The 14921-nt window shown below is 45.9% G+C and overlaps 1 protein-coding gene across 1 annotated transcript in view; it reads left to right on the top strand.

Annotated features, from left to right (window-relative positions):
* orai1a (ORAI calcium release-activated calcium modulator 1a) overlaps positions 1-13389 on the top strand; it is a 26910-nt gene extending 13521 nt beyond the window's left edge. The window contains exon 2 of the mRNA XM_058389614.1: positions 10850-13389. Within this exon, the coding sequence (XP_058245597.1) occupies positions 10850-11440 (591 nt within the window). The 3' untranslated portion in view covers positions 11441-13389. The remainder of the gene's footprint in view (positions 1-10849) is intronic.
* Positions 13390-14921: the final 1532 nt, after the last annotated feature.

The raw sequence follows: 14921 nt of genomic DNA, 5'->3' as shown, positions 1-14921 counted from the left end.
TCCACTAACACACAACCTCCACACACACACACTCCACCAACACACAACCTCCACACACACACACACACTCCAGTAACACACAACCTCCACTAACACACACACTCCACTAACACACAACCTCCACATACACACACACTCAACTAACACACACACACTCCACTAACACACAACCTCCACACACACACACACACACTCCACTAACACACAACCTCCACACACACACTCCACTAACACACAACCTCCACACACACACACACACTCCACTAACACACAACCTCCACACACACACACTCCACTAACACACAACCTCCACACACACACACACACACACACACAACATCCACACACACACACACACTCCACTAACACACAACCTCCACACACACACACACACTCCACCAACACACAACCTCCACACACACACACACACACACTCCACTAACACACACACACTCCAGTAACACACAACCTCCACTAACACACAACCTCCACACACACACACTCCACTAACACACAACCTCCACACACACACACACTCCACTAACACACAACCTCCACACACACACACTCCACTAACACACAACCTCCACACACACACACACACACACACACAACATCCACACACACACACACACTCCACTAACACACAACCTCCACACACACACACACACACACACACAACATCCACACACACACACACACTCCACTAACACACAACCTCCACACACACACACACACTCCACCAACACACAACCTCCACACACACACACACACACTCCACTAACACACAACCTACACACACACACACACACACACACACTCCACTAACACACAACCTCCACACACACACACACACACACACTCCACTAACACACAACCTCCACACACACACTCCACTAACACACAACCTCCACACACACACACTCCACTAACACACACACTCCACTAACACACAACCTCCACACACACACACACACTTCACTAACACACAACCTCCACTAACACACAACCTCCACTAACACACAACCTCCACACACACACACTCCACTAACACACAACCTCCACACACACACACTTCACTAACACACAACCTCCACACACACACACACACACTCCACTAACACACAACCTCCACACACACACACTCCACTAACACACAACCTCCACACACACACACACTCCACTAACACACAACCTCCACACACACACACACACACTCCACTAACACACAACCTCCACACACACACACACACACACACACACTCCACTAACACACAACCACAACCTCCACACACACACACTCCACTAACACACAACCTCCACACACACACACACACACACACACACACTCCACTAACACACAACCTCCACACACACACACACACACACTCCACTAACACACAACCACAACCTCCACACACACACTCCACTAACACACAACCTCCACACACACAACCTCCACTAACACACAACCTCCACTAACACACAACCTTCACACACACACACACAACCTCCACTAACACACAACCTCCACACACACACACTCCACTAACACACAACCTTCACACACACACACACACACACTCCACTAACACACAACCTCCACACACACACACACACACACACACACACACACTCCACTAATACACAACCTCCACACACACACACACTCCACTAACACACAACCTCCACACACACACACACACACACACACTCCACTAACACACAACCTCCACACACACACACACACACACTCCACTAATACACAACCTCCACACACACACACACACTCCACTAACACACAGCCTACACACACACACACACACACAACCTCCACTAACACACAACCTCCACTAACACACACACTCCACTAACACACAACCTCCACATACACACACACACACACTCCACTAATACACAACCTCCACACACACACACACACTCCACTAACACACACACTCCACTAACACACAGCCTACACACACACACACACACACACAACCTCCACTAACACACAACCTCCACTAACACACACACACTCCACTAACACACAACCTCCACACACACACACTCCACTAACACACAACCTCCACACACACACACACACTCCACTAACACACAACCTCCACTAACACACACACACTCCAGTAACACACAACCTCCACTAACACACACACTCCACTAACACACAACCTCCACACACACTCACACGCCGCTAAGACACACAACCTCCAGTAACACACAACCTCCACTAACACACACACTCCACTAACACACAACCTCCACTAACACACAACCTCCACACACACTCACACACCACTAAGACACACAACCTCCAGTAACACACAACCTCCACTAACACACACACTCCACTAACACACACACTCCACTAACACACAACCTCCACACACACTCACACGCCACTAAGACACACAACCTCCAGTAACACACAACCTCCACTAACACACACACTCCACTAACACACAACCTCCACTAACACACACACTCCACTAACACACAACCTCCACACACACACACACACACACACACACTCCACTAACACACAACCACAACCTCCACACACACACACTCCACTAACACACAACCTCCACTAACACACACACACTCCACTAACACACAACCTCCACTAACACACACACTCCACTAACACACAACCTCCACACACACACACACACACACTTCACTAACACACACACTCCACTAACACACAACCTCCACTAACACACACACTCCACTAACACACAACCTCCACACACACACACACACTCCACTAACACACAACCTCCACTAACACACACACTCCACTAACACACAACCTCCACACACACACACACACACACTTCACTAACACACAACCTCCACTAACACACAACCTCCACACACACTTCACTAACACACAACCTCCACACACACACACTCCACTAACACACAACCTCCACTAACACACACACTCCACTAACACACACTCCACTAACACACAACCTCCACACACACACACACACACACACACACACTCCACTAACACACAACCTCCACACACACACACACACACTCCACTAACACACAACCTCCACACACACACACACACACTTCACTAACACACAACCTCCACTAACACACACACACTCCACTAACACACAACCTCCACTAACACACAACCTCCACTAACACACACTCCACTAACACACAACCTCCACTAACACACACACACTCCACTAACACACACACTCCACTAACACACAACCTCCACTAACACACAACCTCCACACACACTCACACACCACTAAGACACACAACCTCCAGTAACACACAACCTCCACTAACACACACACTCCACTAACACACACACTCCACTAACACACAACCTCCACACACACTCACACGCCACTAAGACACACAACCTCCAGTAACACACAACCTCCACTAACACACACACTCCACTAACACACAACCTCCACTAACACACACACTCCACTAACACACAACCTCCACACACACACACACACACACACACACTCCACTAACACACAACCACAACCTCCACACACACACACTCCACTAACACACAACCTCCACTAACACACACACACTCCACTAACACACAACCTCCACTAACACACACACTCCACTAACACACAACCTCCACACACACACACACACACACTTCACTAACACACACACTCCACTAACACACAACCTCCACTAACACACACACTCCACTAACACACAACCTCCACACACACACACACACTCCACTAACACACAACCTCCACTAACACACACACTCCACTAACACACAACCTCCACACACACACACACACACACACTCCACTAACACACAACCTCCACTAACACACAACCTCCACACACACACACTCCACTAACACACAACCTCCACTAACACACACACTCCACTAACACACAACCTCCACTAACACACACACTCCACTAACACACACTCCACTAACACACAACCTCCACACACACACACACACACACACACTCCACTAACACACAACCTCCACACACACACACACACACACACTCCACTAACACACAACCTCCACACACACACACACACACTTCACTAACACACAACCTCCACTAACACACACACACTCCACTAACACACAACCTCCACTAACACACAACCTCCACTAACACACACTCCACTAACACACAACCTCCACTAACACACACACACTCCACTAACACACACACTCCACTAACACACAACCTCCACACACACACACTCCACTAACACACAACCTCCACTAACACACACACACTCCACTAACACACAACCTCCACTAACACACACACTCCACTAACACACAACCTCCACACACACACACACTTCTAACACACAACCTCCACTAACACACAACCTCCACACACACACACTCCACTAACATACACTCCCACTAACACACAACCTCCACTAACACACACAGTCCACTAACACACAACCTCCACACACACACACGCCAATAAGACACACAACCTCCAGTAACACACAACCTCCACTAACACACACACTCCACTAACACACACTCCACTAACACACACACTCCACTAACACACAACCTCCACACACACTCACACGCCACTAAGACACACAACCTCCAGTAACACACAACCTCCACTAACACACACACTCCACTAACACACAACCTCCACTAACACACACACTCCACTAACACACAACCTCCACACACACACACACACACACACACTCCACTAACACACAACCTCCACTAACACACACACTCCACTAACACACAACCTCCACACACACACACACACTTCACTAACACACACACTCCACTAACACACAACCTCCACTAACACACAACCTCCACACACACACACACACTTCACTAACACACACACTCCACTAACACACAACCTCCACTAACACACACACTCCACTAACACACAACCTCCACTAACACACACTCCACTAACACACACACTCCACTAACACACAACCTCCACACACACACACTCCACTAACACACAACCTCCACTAACACACACACTCCACTAACACACAACCTCCACTAACACACACACTCCACTAACACACACTCCACTAACACACAACCTCCACACACACACACACACACACACTCCACTAACACACAACCTCCACACACACACACACACTTCACTAACACACAACCTCCACTAACACACACACACTCCACTAACACACAACCTCCACTAACACACAACCTCCACTAACACACACACACTCCACTAACACACAACCTCCACTAACACACACACACTCCACTAACACACACACTCCACTAACACACAACCTCCACTAACACACACACTCCACTAACACACAACCTCCACACACACACACACTTCTAACACACAACCTCCACTAACACACAACCTCCACACACACACTCCACTAACATACACTCCCACTAACACACAACCTCCACTAACACACAACCTCCACTAACACACAACCTCCACTAACACACACACTCCACTAACACACACACTCCACTAACACACAACCTCCACTAACACACAACCTACACTAACACACACTCCACTAACACACACACTCCACTAACACACAACCTCCACTAACACACAACCTCCACTAACACACACACACAGTCCACTAACACACAACCTCCACTAACACACACACTCCACTAACACACGCACTCCACTAACACACACACTCCACTAACACACAACCTCCACTAACACACACACACTCCACTAACACACAACCTCCACTAACACACAACCTCCACACACACACACTCCACTAACACACACTCCCACTAACACACAACCTCCACTAACACACACACTCCACTAACACACAACCTCCACACACACACACTCCACTAACACACAACCTCCACACACACACACATGCCACTAAGACACACAACCTCCAGTAACACACACACTCCAGTAACACACACACTCCACTAACACACACTCCCACTAACACACACACTCCACTAACACACACACTCCACTAACACACAACCTCCACTAACACACAACCTCCACTAACACACACACACTTCACTAACACACACACTCCACTAACACACAACCTCCACACACACACACACACACTCCACTAACACACAACCTCCACTAACAAACACACACTCCACTAACACACAACCTCCACTAACACACACACTCCACTAATACACAACCTCCACACACACACACACTTCACTAACACACAACCTCCACTAACACACAACCTCCACACACACACACTCCACTAACACACAACCTCCACTAACACACACACTCCACTAACACACACTCCACTAACACACAACTTCCACACACACACACACACACACACACACACACTCCACTAACACACAACCTCCACACACACACACTCCACTAACACACAACCTCCACTAACACACAACCTTCACACACACACACTCCACTAACACACAACCTCCACTAACACACAACTTCCACACACACACACACACTCCACTAACACACAACCTCCACTAACACACAACCTCCACACACACACACTCCACTAACACACAACCTCCACACACACAACCTCCACTAACACACAACCTCCACTAACACACAACCTTCACACACAACCTCCACACACACACACTCCACTAACACACAACCTTCACACACACAACCTCCACTAAGATGTACTGGTTTTTCTCAGGAATCTGATAATTCTAGATCAGACATTTACTAATCTAATAACAAATTTAAACTGGTGTTATAGAGAGAGTTTAATATGATGTGTGTGTGTGTGTGTACTGAAATGTTCTGGCACTTCAGAACTTATATGTCTGAGCCATCGTCCTCATGGCTGTGTACCTGGGAGTGTGTGAGCAGGGGATTCATCTCTCTGTGTACACATCACCTTATATGGACCTCTTCTACATCATACACACACACATACTGTATGTATCACTGTATGTATTGTGTGTGCATGTGTGTGTTTCACCTGTTTGTATGTATCAGTAGTGTGTGTGTGTGTATCAGTGGTGTGTGTGTGTGTCTGTCTGTGTTTCACTTGTTTGTGTGTATCAGTAGTGTGTGTGTGTGTGTATCAGTGGTGTGTGTGTGTGTCTGTCTGTGTTTCACTTGTTTGTGTGTATCAGTAGTGTGTGTGTGTGTGTATCAGTGGTGTGTGTGTGTGTCTGTCTTTGTTTCACTTGTTTGTGTGTATCAGTAGTGTGTGTGTGTGTGTGTGTATCAGTGGTGTGTGTGTGTCTGTGTTTCACCTGTTTGTGTGTATCAGTAGTGTGTGTGTGTGTGTATCAGTGGTGTGTGTGTGTGTCTGTCTTTGTTTCACTTGTTTGTGTGTATCAGTAGTGTGCGTGTGTGTGTGTATCAGTGGTGTGTGTGTGTCTGTGTTTCACCTGTTTGTGTGTATCAGTAGTGTGTGTGTGTGTGTATATCAGTGGTGTGTGTGTTTCTGTCTTTGTTTCACTTGATTGTGTGTATCAGTTGTGTGTGTGTGTGTGTCTGTCTTTGTTTCACTTGTTTGTGTGTATCAGTAGTGTGTGTGTGTGTGTGTGTGTGTCAGTGGCGTGATGTTTTCTCACAGTGAAGGTTTAAGGCTGGAGTCAGGAAGCTGCTCATCTCTCTGTGGTTTCAACTTCCTGTAAGTTGTGATGAACTTTAGTGACCTGCTGTCCAGGGGCGTCGCTAGGGCTAATCTAGCCCCGAATGTTTTATCCTGAATTTTGCGACCGGAGTGTAGAGAAATTAAGTAAATGTTGATCGTTTTATTTCAGCACTGTTGGCATTTACTGTACGCAATTTTGACATCTCTCTCCATGCGCTCACACACACACACGCCAAAATACCTTGAAAGTGTGCCCTGGAATATGCTCTAGAACCGCTCTCACGATACTTTAATGTTCTACACCTATCGGTCTGCACAGCGCCACATCATGTGACTAAAATACCTTATAGCCCTTGACAGCAATAAAAAGTAAAAAAAAAACTGCAGTCTTATTATTGAGATAAAAGCCTAACTTTTAATATTTAATGGTAACACAGTTGATTAAAGTCGCTAACAAATGTATGTTGTGTCAAAAGGAGGCCCACTGTCCCTGATTCTGAAAACCCCGGACATATAGGACCATTTAGAATATTATTCCATACCCAAAATGTACAAAAGCCTTAAATTAAATAAGCCTAAAGATAGATCTAAATAAAATATAAACTGTTAAAGCACTAAGACATTACAGTCTGAACATCATGACTTTCTGTTATTCATCTAATGAGGTATTTAAGTTAAAATACAGACATGACTTAGGTGAACAATGGACCAGAACAGACTCCATCATTCAGCTGTTCTGTCTATTGATAAAGGAATTCTAGAAATCACTAGAAATACTAGTATACTGGTGATTGACCACTGGTGATTGACCATTTTGCTCAAGTTAACTCTGATGATTCCACCCTACATATAGAATAATACATACAGTAGTGCAGCATAAATTAGGAATGAAATAAGAGGTGCAAGTATAATATAGATTATTGTTTAATAATAATAATAATAATAATAATAATGATAATAAAGTATCTACACAGCACTGCTTCACACACAAGCTGTAAAAGAGATAATACATGTGTGAGAGAGAAAATGTAATGAATTTAATGAACTCCTTTTTTAGTAGCAATGATGGGAGGAGTCAGAAAAAAGATTGAATGAAATTTTCTATAGTTGCATACTATTTGTGTTAATTTGTGTTTATTATTAAACAATATTACATAAAAATTCCCTTACAAAACGTGTTATTCCTGCTTACCCCCTCTCCCTAATTAGCCCCTGATGTTTTGGACCTAGCCCCTGACGCCCCTGCTGCTGGCTGTAGAGTCACTCTGGGTTACAAACCACGTTTCTCCAGGACCCTGCTGCTACATCCTGCTGCTACAAAATAATTTATTCCTAAACATTGGGCGAAAGGCAGGGGTACACCCTGGACAGATCGCCAGTCCATCACAGGGCCACACATATAGACAGACAACCACAAACACTCACACTCACTCCTATGGGCAATTTAGAATGACCAATCAACCTAATGTACATGTTTTTGGACTGTGGGAGGAAACCGGAGTACCAGGAGTAAACCCACGCAGACACGGGGAGAACATGCAAACTTCACACAGAAAGGCTCCTGCCTGTTCGAACCCAGGATTCCAACCCAGGACCTTCTTGCTGTGAGGCAACAGTGCTGACCACTAAGCCACCGTGCTGCCCACTACATAAACATACAACATATAATTACAAACACAGAACAACAACACAGAACTAGGACAGAAGTTTATAAATGTCTGTTATAGAGGGGAGAGAGACTTGATCTTCTCAGCTGTCCTCACTATCCACTGCAGGGTCATGCGATTTGAGACGATACAATTCCCAAACCAGGCAGTGATGGTGCTGCTCATGAGGCTCTCGATGGTCCCCCTGTAGAACACAGTCAGGATGGGGGGAGGGAGATGGGCTTTCCTCAGCCTCATCAGGAAGTAGAGGCGCTGATGGGCTTTCTTGGTGATGGAACTGGTGTTGAGTGACCAGGTGAAGTTCTCTGCCAAAAGAAATTTGGTGTTCTTGACAATCTCCACAGAGGATCCGTTGATGAACAGTGTAGAATGGTCACTCTGTGCTCTCCTGAAGTCAACAACCATCTCTTGAATCTTGTTAATGTTCAGAGACAGGTTGTTGGCTTTACACCAGGGTGTTAGTTGTTGCACCTCTTCTCTGTATGCTGACTCGTCGTTCTTGCTGATGAGACCCACCACGGTCATGTCATTGGTGAACTTGACGATGTGGTTGGAGTTGTGCATTGCTGCACAGTCATGAGTCAGCAGAGTGGACAGCAGTGGACAGAGCACACAGCCCTGAGGAGCTCCAGTGCTCAGTGTGGTGGTGCTGGAGATGCTGTTCCCGATCCGGACTTACTGAGGTCTCCTGGTCAGGAAATCCAGGATCCAGTTGCAAAGGGAGGTGTTCAGGCCCAGCAGACTCAGATTCTCAATTAGCTATTGAGGGATGATTGTGTTTAATGCCGAACTGAAGTTTATGAACAGCATTTGTACATATGAGTCCTTACAGTCCAGGTGGGTAAGGGCCAGATGGAGGGTTGTGGTGATGGCATTGTCCATGGAGCGGTTAGGATGATATGCAAACTGCAAGTGGTCCAGTGAGGGTGGTAGCTGTGTCTTGATGTGCCTCATGATGAGCCTCTTGAAGTATTTCATCATGATTGGTGTGAGTGTGACGGGACGATAGTCTTTGTGGCAGGAAACCATAGACTTCTTAGGCACAGGGACGATGGTCGTTGTCTTGAGGCACGTTGGGACAATGGAGCTGCTCAGCAAGATGACGAAGATGTCAGTGAAGACATCTGCTCGCTGTTCTGCACACTCCCTGACCACACTGCCAGGAATGTTGTCTGGTCCAGCAGACTTTCGTGGGTTAACTCTGCATAGAGTTCTCTTCACGTCAGCTGTGGTGAGACAGAGCACCTGGTCGTTAGGAGGATGGGTGGTCTTCCTCGTCGTTACATTGTTCTGTGCCTCGAACCGAGTGTAGAAGTCATTCAGCGCGTCTAGAAGGGAGGCGTCACTGTCACAGACTGACGATGTTGCCCTGTAGTTGTAGTCACCTGAATGCCCTGCCAGATGCGCCGATGTGTTACATTGTGTTGTTGTTTATTTAGAGTGCATTATGTTTTGTTGTTGTTTACATTGTGTTGTTTATTTAGGGTACATTATGTTGTGTTGTTGTTTACACTGTTGTTGTTGTGTGCAGGTGGCAATGGTGGAGGTGCAGTTGGAGCGTGATTACGAGTACCCACCCCTCCTCCTGATCGCGTTCAGCGCCTGCACCACAGTGTTGGTTGCAGTCCACCTCTTCGCTCTGATGATCAGCACTTGCATCCTGCCCAACATCGAGGCCGTGAGTAACGTCCACAACCTGAACTCGGTGAAGGAGTCTCCTCACGAGCGCATGCACCGTCACGTGGAGCTGGCCTGGGCCTTCTCCACCGTCATTGGCACCTTCCTGTTCCTGGCCGAGGTTCTGCTGCTCTGCTGGGTCAAGTTCCTCCCGCAAAAAACGCCGCCGAAAAACCAGGATGGTCAAACCGACACGTCGGCCTCAAACTCCACCGGGATCAGCCCTGGAGAAGCCGCCGCCTATGCCTCCACCTCCATCATTGTCCCCTGTGGCCTCGTCTTCATTGTCTTTGCCGTCCATTTTTACCGCTCACTTGTCAGCCACAAAACCGACCGGCAGTTCCAGGAACTCGAGGAGCTTTCCAACATCACCAGGCTTCAGAACCAACTCGACAATCGAGTGGAGGCTCCCAGCATCCAGAACGCTCCTGCGCTCTTCCCCTGAATCCTCGCCGTGGCAACCGCATGGCAATCAGCACGGCGTTACATGTTAGTGTTTTTATAAAAGACGGAAATTCTTCGTGCTAAAAGAATCGACTCACTTTCTTTTCCTGTTAATGTTTTGGTTTCACAAGTGGGTAGGGGTCTAAAAAGTAGGAGCTACTTTACAGCTAGCCAAACTGAGGCTAGATTTTTACTTCTTCTAAATGATTATATAGTCGCTGTAGTTACAACTTCAGATACGTATCATTCTGATATCATGTTGTTTTTGAGATCAAGACAGCGAGAACCTACAGTTAAATGTGAACTTGTAATTTTGGCAGAAGTTTCTGAAAACGCTGTCTAATGTGCCTTAATGAGTCACTATTTGCTAATGAGCTAGTTAACTGTCTGCTGAAAGAGAAGAACTAGGTAAGTGGTTAAATGGAGACGTCAAACCTCCGGTTCACATCTGCGCTTTTTTCACTGAACTGAAGACGTCCAGACCTGCGGCCAAATTCATGCTAATTTATTTCTGTCCAAACTAATAAATTTAATCAGGTCAAAAAAAGTTAGTTAGTGAACCAACAAAATGTAAGAAGCTAAAACTGAGCAATAAGCTAAGCAAAACTTTTATTAAATTCATCTTGATAAACTATATTCATGCTAATGCGCTAATCAAAGTAACACAGGAGTTTTTATTCTGCTTGATTTTTGGATTTTTGTGTTGCAGTATTCGTCATTTTTATAATAATTTTATCTGGTTCTGTTTGTGGTGGTTTACAAACTGATCTGAATCTGATCAAAATCTGATCTAGCGGTTATCGTGCAGGATGTAAAGATAGATAGTCCCCTTGTGTTAGTGCCCTTCCCTCAGTGCCCTTGTGTTAGTGGCCTTGAGTTAATGCCCTTCTGTTAGTGCCCTTGTGTTAGTACCCTTCTCTGGGTGCCCTTCTTAGTGCCATTCCCTTAGTCCCCTTGTGTTAGTGCCCTTGTGTTAGTGCCCTTGTGTTAGTGCCTTTGTGTTAGTGCCCTTGTGTAAGTCCCCTTCCCTCAGTGCCCTTGTGTTAGTGCCCTTCCCTCAGTGCCCTTGTGTTAGTGCCCTTTTCTCAGTGCCCTTGTGTTAGTGCCCTTGTGTTAGTGCCCTTCCTTCAGTGCCCTTGTGTTAGTGCCCTTGTGTTAGTCCCCTGCGCCCAGTGGCCTTGTGTTAGTGTCCTTGTGTTAGTGCCCTTGTTTGAGTGCCCTTCCCTCAGTGCCCTTGTGTTAGTGCCCTTCTTGAAGTGCCCTTGTGTTAATCCCCTTCCCTAAGTGCCTTTGTGTTAGTGCCCTTCCCTCAGTGCCCTTGTGTTAGTGCCCTTCCTTCAGTGTCCTTGTGTTAGTCCTCTTCCCTCAGTGCCCTTGTGTTAGTGCCCTTCCATCAGTGTCCTTGTGTTAGTCCTCTTCCCTCAGTGCCCTTGTGTTTGTGGCCTTCCCTCAGTGCCCTTGTGTTAGTCCCCTTCCCTCAGTGCCCTTGTGTTAGTGTCTGTAATGTGATCATTCAGTCAGTGTTGAATTAGCTCTGTTTAACCTGCTGATCCTCTACAGATGAAGAGTTTCTCTGTTTTTGGATGCAGACTCATGCTGTAGATCTCTGAGGTGTTTAATTCTGCTCACCAGCTTTAACCCTTTATTCAGTATTTCTGTGAGTATTTACACCGTGTGAGGTGACTGGAGATTCTGCTGACTCTTTATTCAACCTCCATCTTCAAAACCAAACCCATAATGTTCCTCATTTATTTTCTTCATATTTAAAACTCTGAAACTCAGAGCAGGTTATAAAGACAGGACACACCTTTTCAATCCTAATTTTTGTTAAGTTGTCATGTTTTATATGTTTCTGTATCACAATATTATATTTAATGTGTGTATATTTTATCAGATGTTAACTATAAATCACACCAAAGTCTCTGTAGTGAATAAATAAGAATTCAATGCTGTTGGACTGCTTTTAGTTTTTTTTTATTTATTTTTTTTTAGATTTTCCTACGTCAGGATGCTTTTATTACAAGTTACACATGTGTAGAAATAAAAAAACAAAATAAAATAAGTCACATGATGGAGATATGGAATGATTATGAGATGTGATAGTTGTGGGTGATACATAACAAGATTGATTTGCTTCACTATTTTGAAGAGACCAATGTAGTGGGATTCTAATTTTTTGCAAGGCAACTTGAGTTCTCCATGAAGAGCCGCACCATCTGTCCCAGTTGGTAGGGGGGTGAAGGTGCTGTAGACTTCTTCTGGTTGACTTTTTCGACCTGCTTCGACTGCTTCATTGGGGGGTGGTACCCCAAAGTGAGGCTGATGTTGATCCCCAAACTCTCACAGAAGGCTTTCCATACTTGCAAGAGGAACTAGACCCATCAATCTGATATAATGTCAATTCAATTCAGTTTTATTTGTATAGCGCTTTTAACAAAGAGCATTGTCTCAAAGGAGCTTTACATGAGAAACAACATAAGAAAACAACAAACATATGAACAGACAAACAGTCCTAGATGTTATCCCAAGTGAGCAAGCCTGAGGTGACTGAGGCGACTGCGGCAAGGAAAAACTCCCTTAGATGGTATGAGGAAGAAACTTTGAGAGGAACCAGACTGAAAAGGGAACCCATACTCATTTGGGTGACAATTGTGTGATGCAGATACAGCATGTGTAGAATGTTATGTAAATCAATAAGGAGGTTGTCCTCTGACATGTCCTCTGACATGCTGTAGTTCCTGAAGATGTGGTTCACAAGTGTTTTGGAAGTTTCCATAGATGTTGGGAGCCCCTTCAGTGGCACCAGTTTGCAGGCCTTCAAGACCAGGATGCCAACCAGAATGGCAGCATGTCCCTGAGATTTGGGAGATCGGTAATAGTCATCTGCTATGTGGGACCATGGGTGTCAAAGTATGGGGAGTGCTTCCAGTAGGTCACTGGGGAGCCAGTGTGGTGTTCTTACTTGAGTGCAGGTGGGGCAAGTTTCAACATTTCAACATAGTTTTTTACATTGGTAAAAATGCATTTTGGACCAATCTGGTGGTGCACTGAATCCTTGGGTGCCCTGAGCTTAGTGTGGTGTGCACCCAGTGGAGTCACATGGCTCTCAGTCTTTTGGTTCGGTGGCTTGGGTCTATTGTAGCTCCTCCCAACGGACTGGAGCAACTACAGTGTAGGGTGGGAGTTGGGTTCGGGCCATACAGGCTTGTAGATGAGTTTGTGTCTGTGGGAAAGGGCATTGTCCTTGCTGTTCTTGATGCCTGGGTGATAGGTTACTGTGAAATTTAACCTGTTGTAGAAGAAGGCTCACTGGGCTTGACAGGGGTTAACTCCTTTTGCATTCTTGGGGTACTCCATGTTCTTGTGGTCTGCCCCCTCCAGCCAATGTCTTCATTCTCCCAGCAACTCTTTAATGGATAGCAGTTCTCTGTTGCCAATGTCATAGTTACATTCGGCAGGGGTAAGTTTTTTGAAGTAGGCAT

Source organism: Hemibagrus wyckioides, linkage group LG05 (genome assembly GCF_019097595.1).
Source record: "Hemibagrus wyckioides isolate EC202008001 linkage group LG05, SWU_Hwy_1.0, whole genome shotgun sequence".
Classification (NCBI taxonomy): domain Eukaryota; kingdom Metazoa; phylum Chordata; class Actinopteri; order Siluriformes; family Bagridae; genus Hemibagrus; species Hemibagrus wyckioides.
This window is presented reverse-complemented; position numbering and strand designations above follow the sequence as displayed.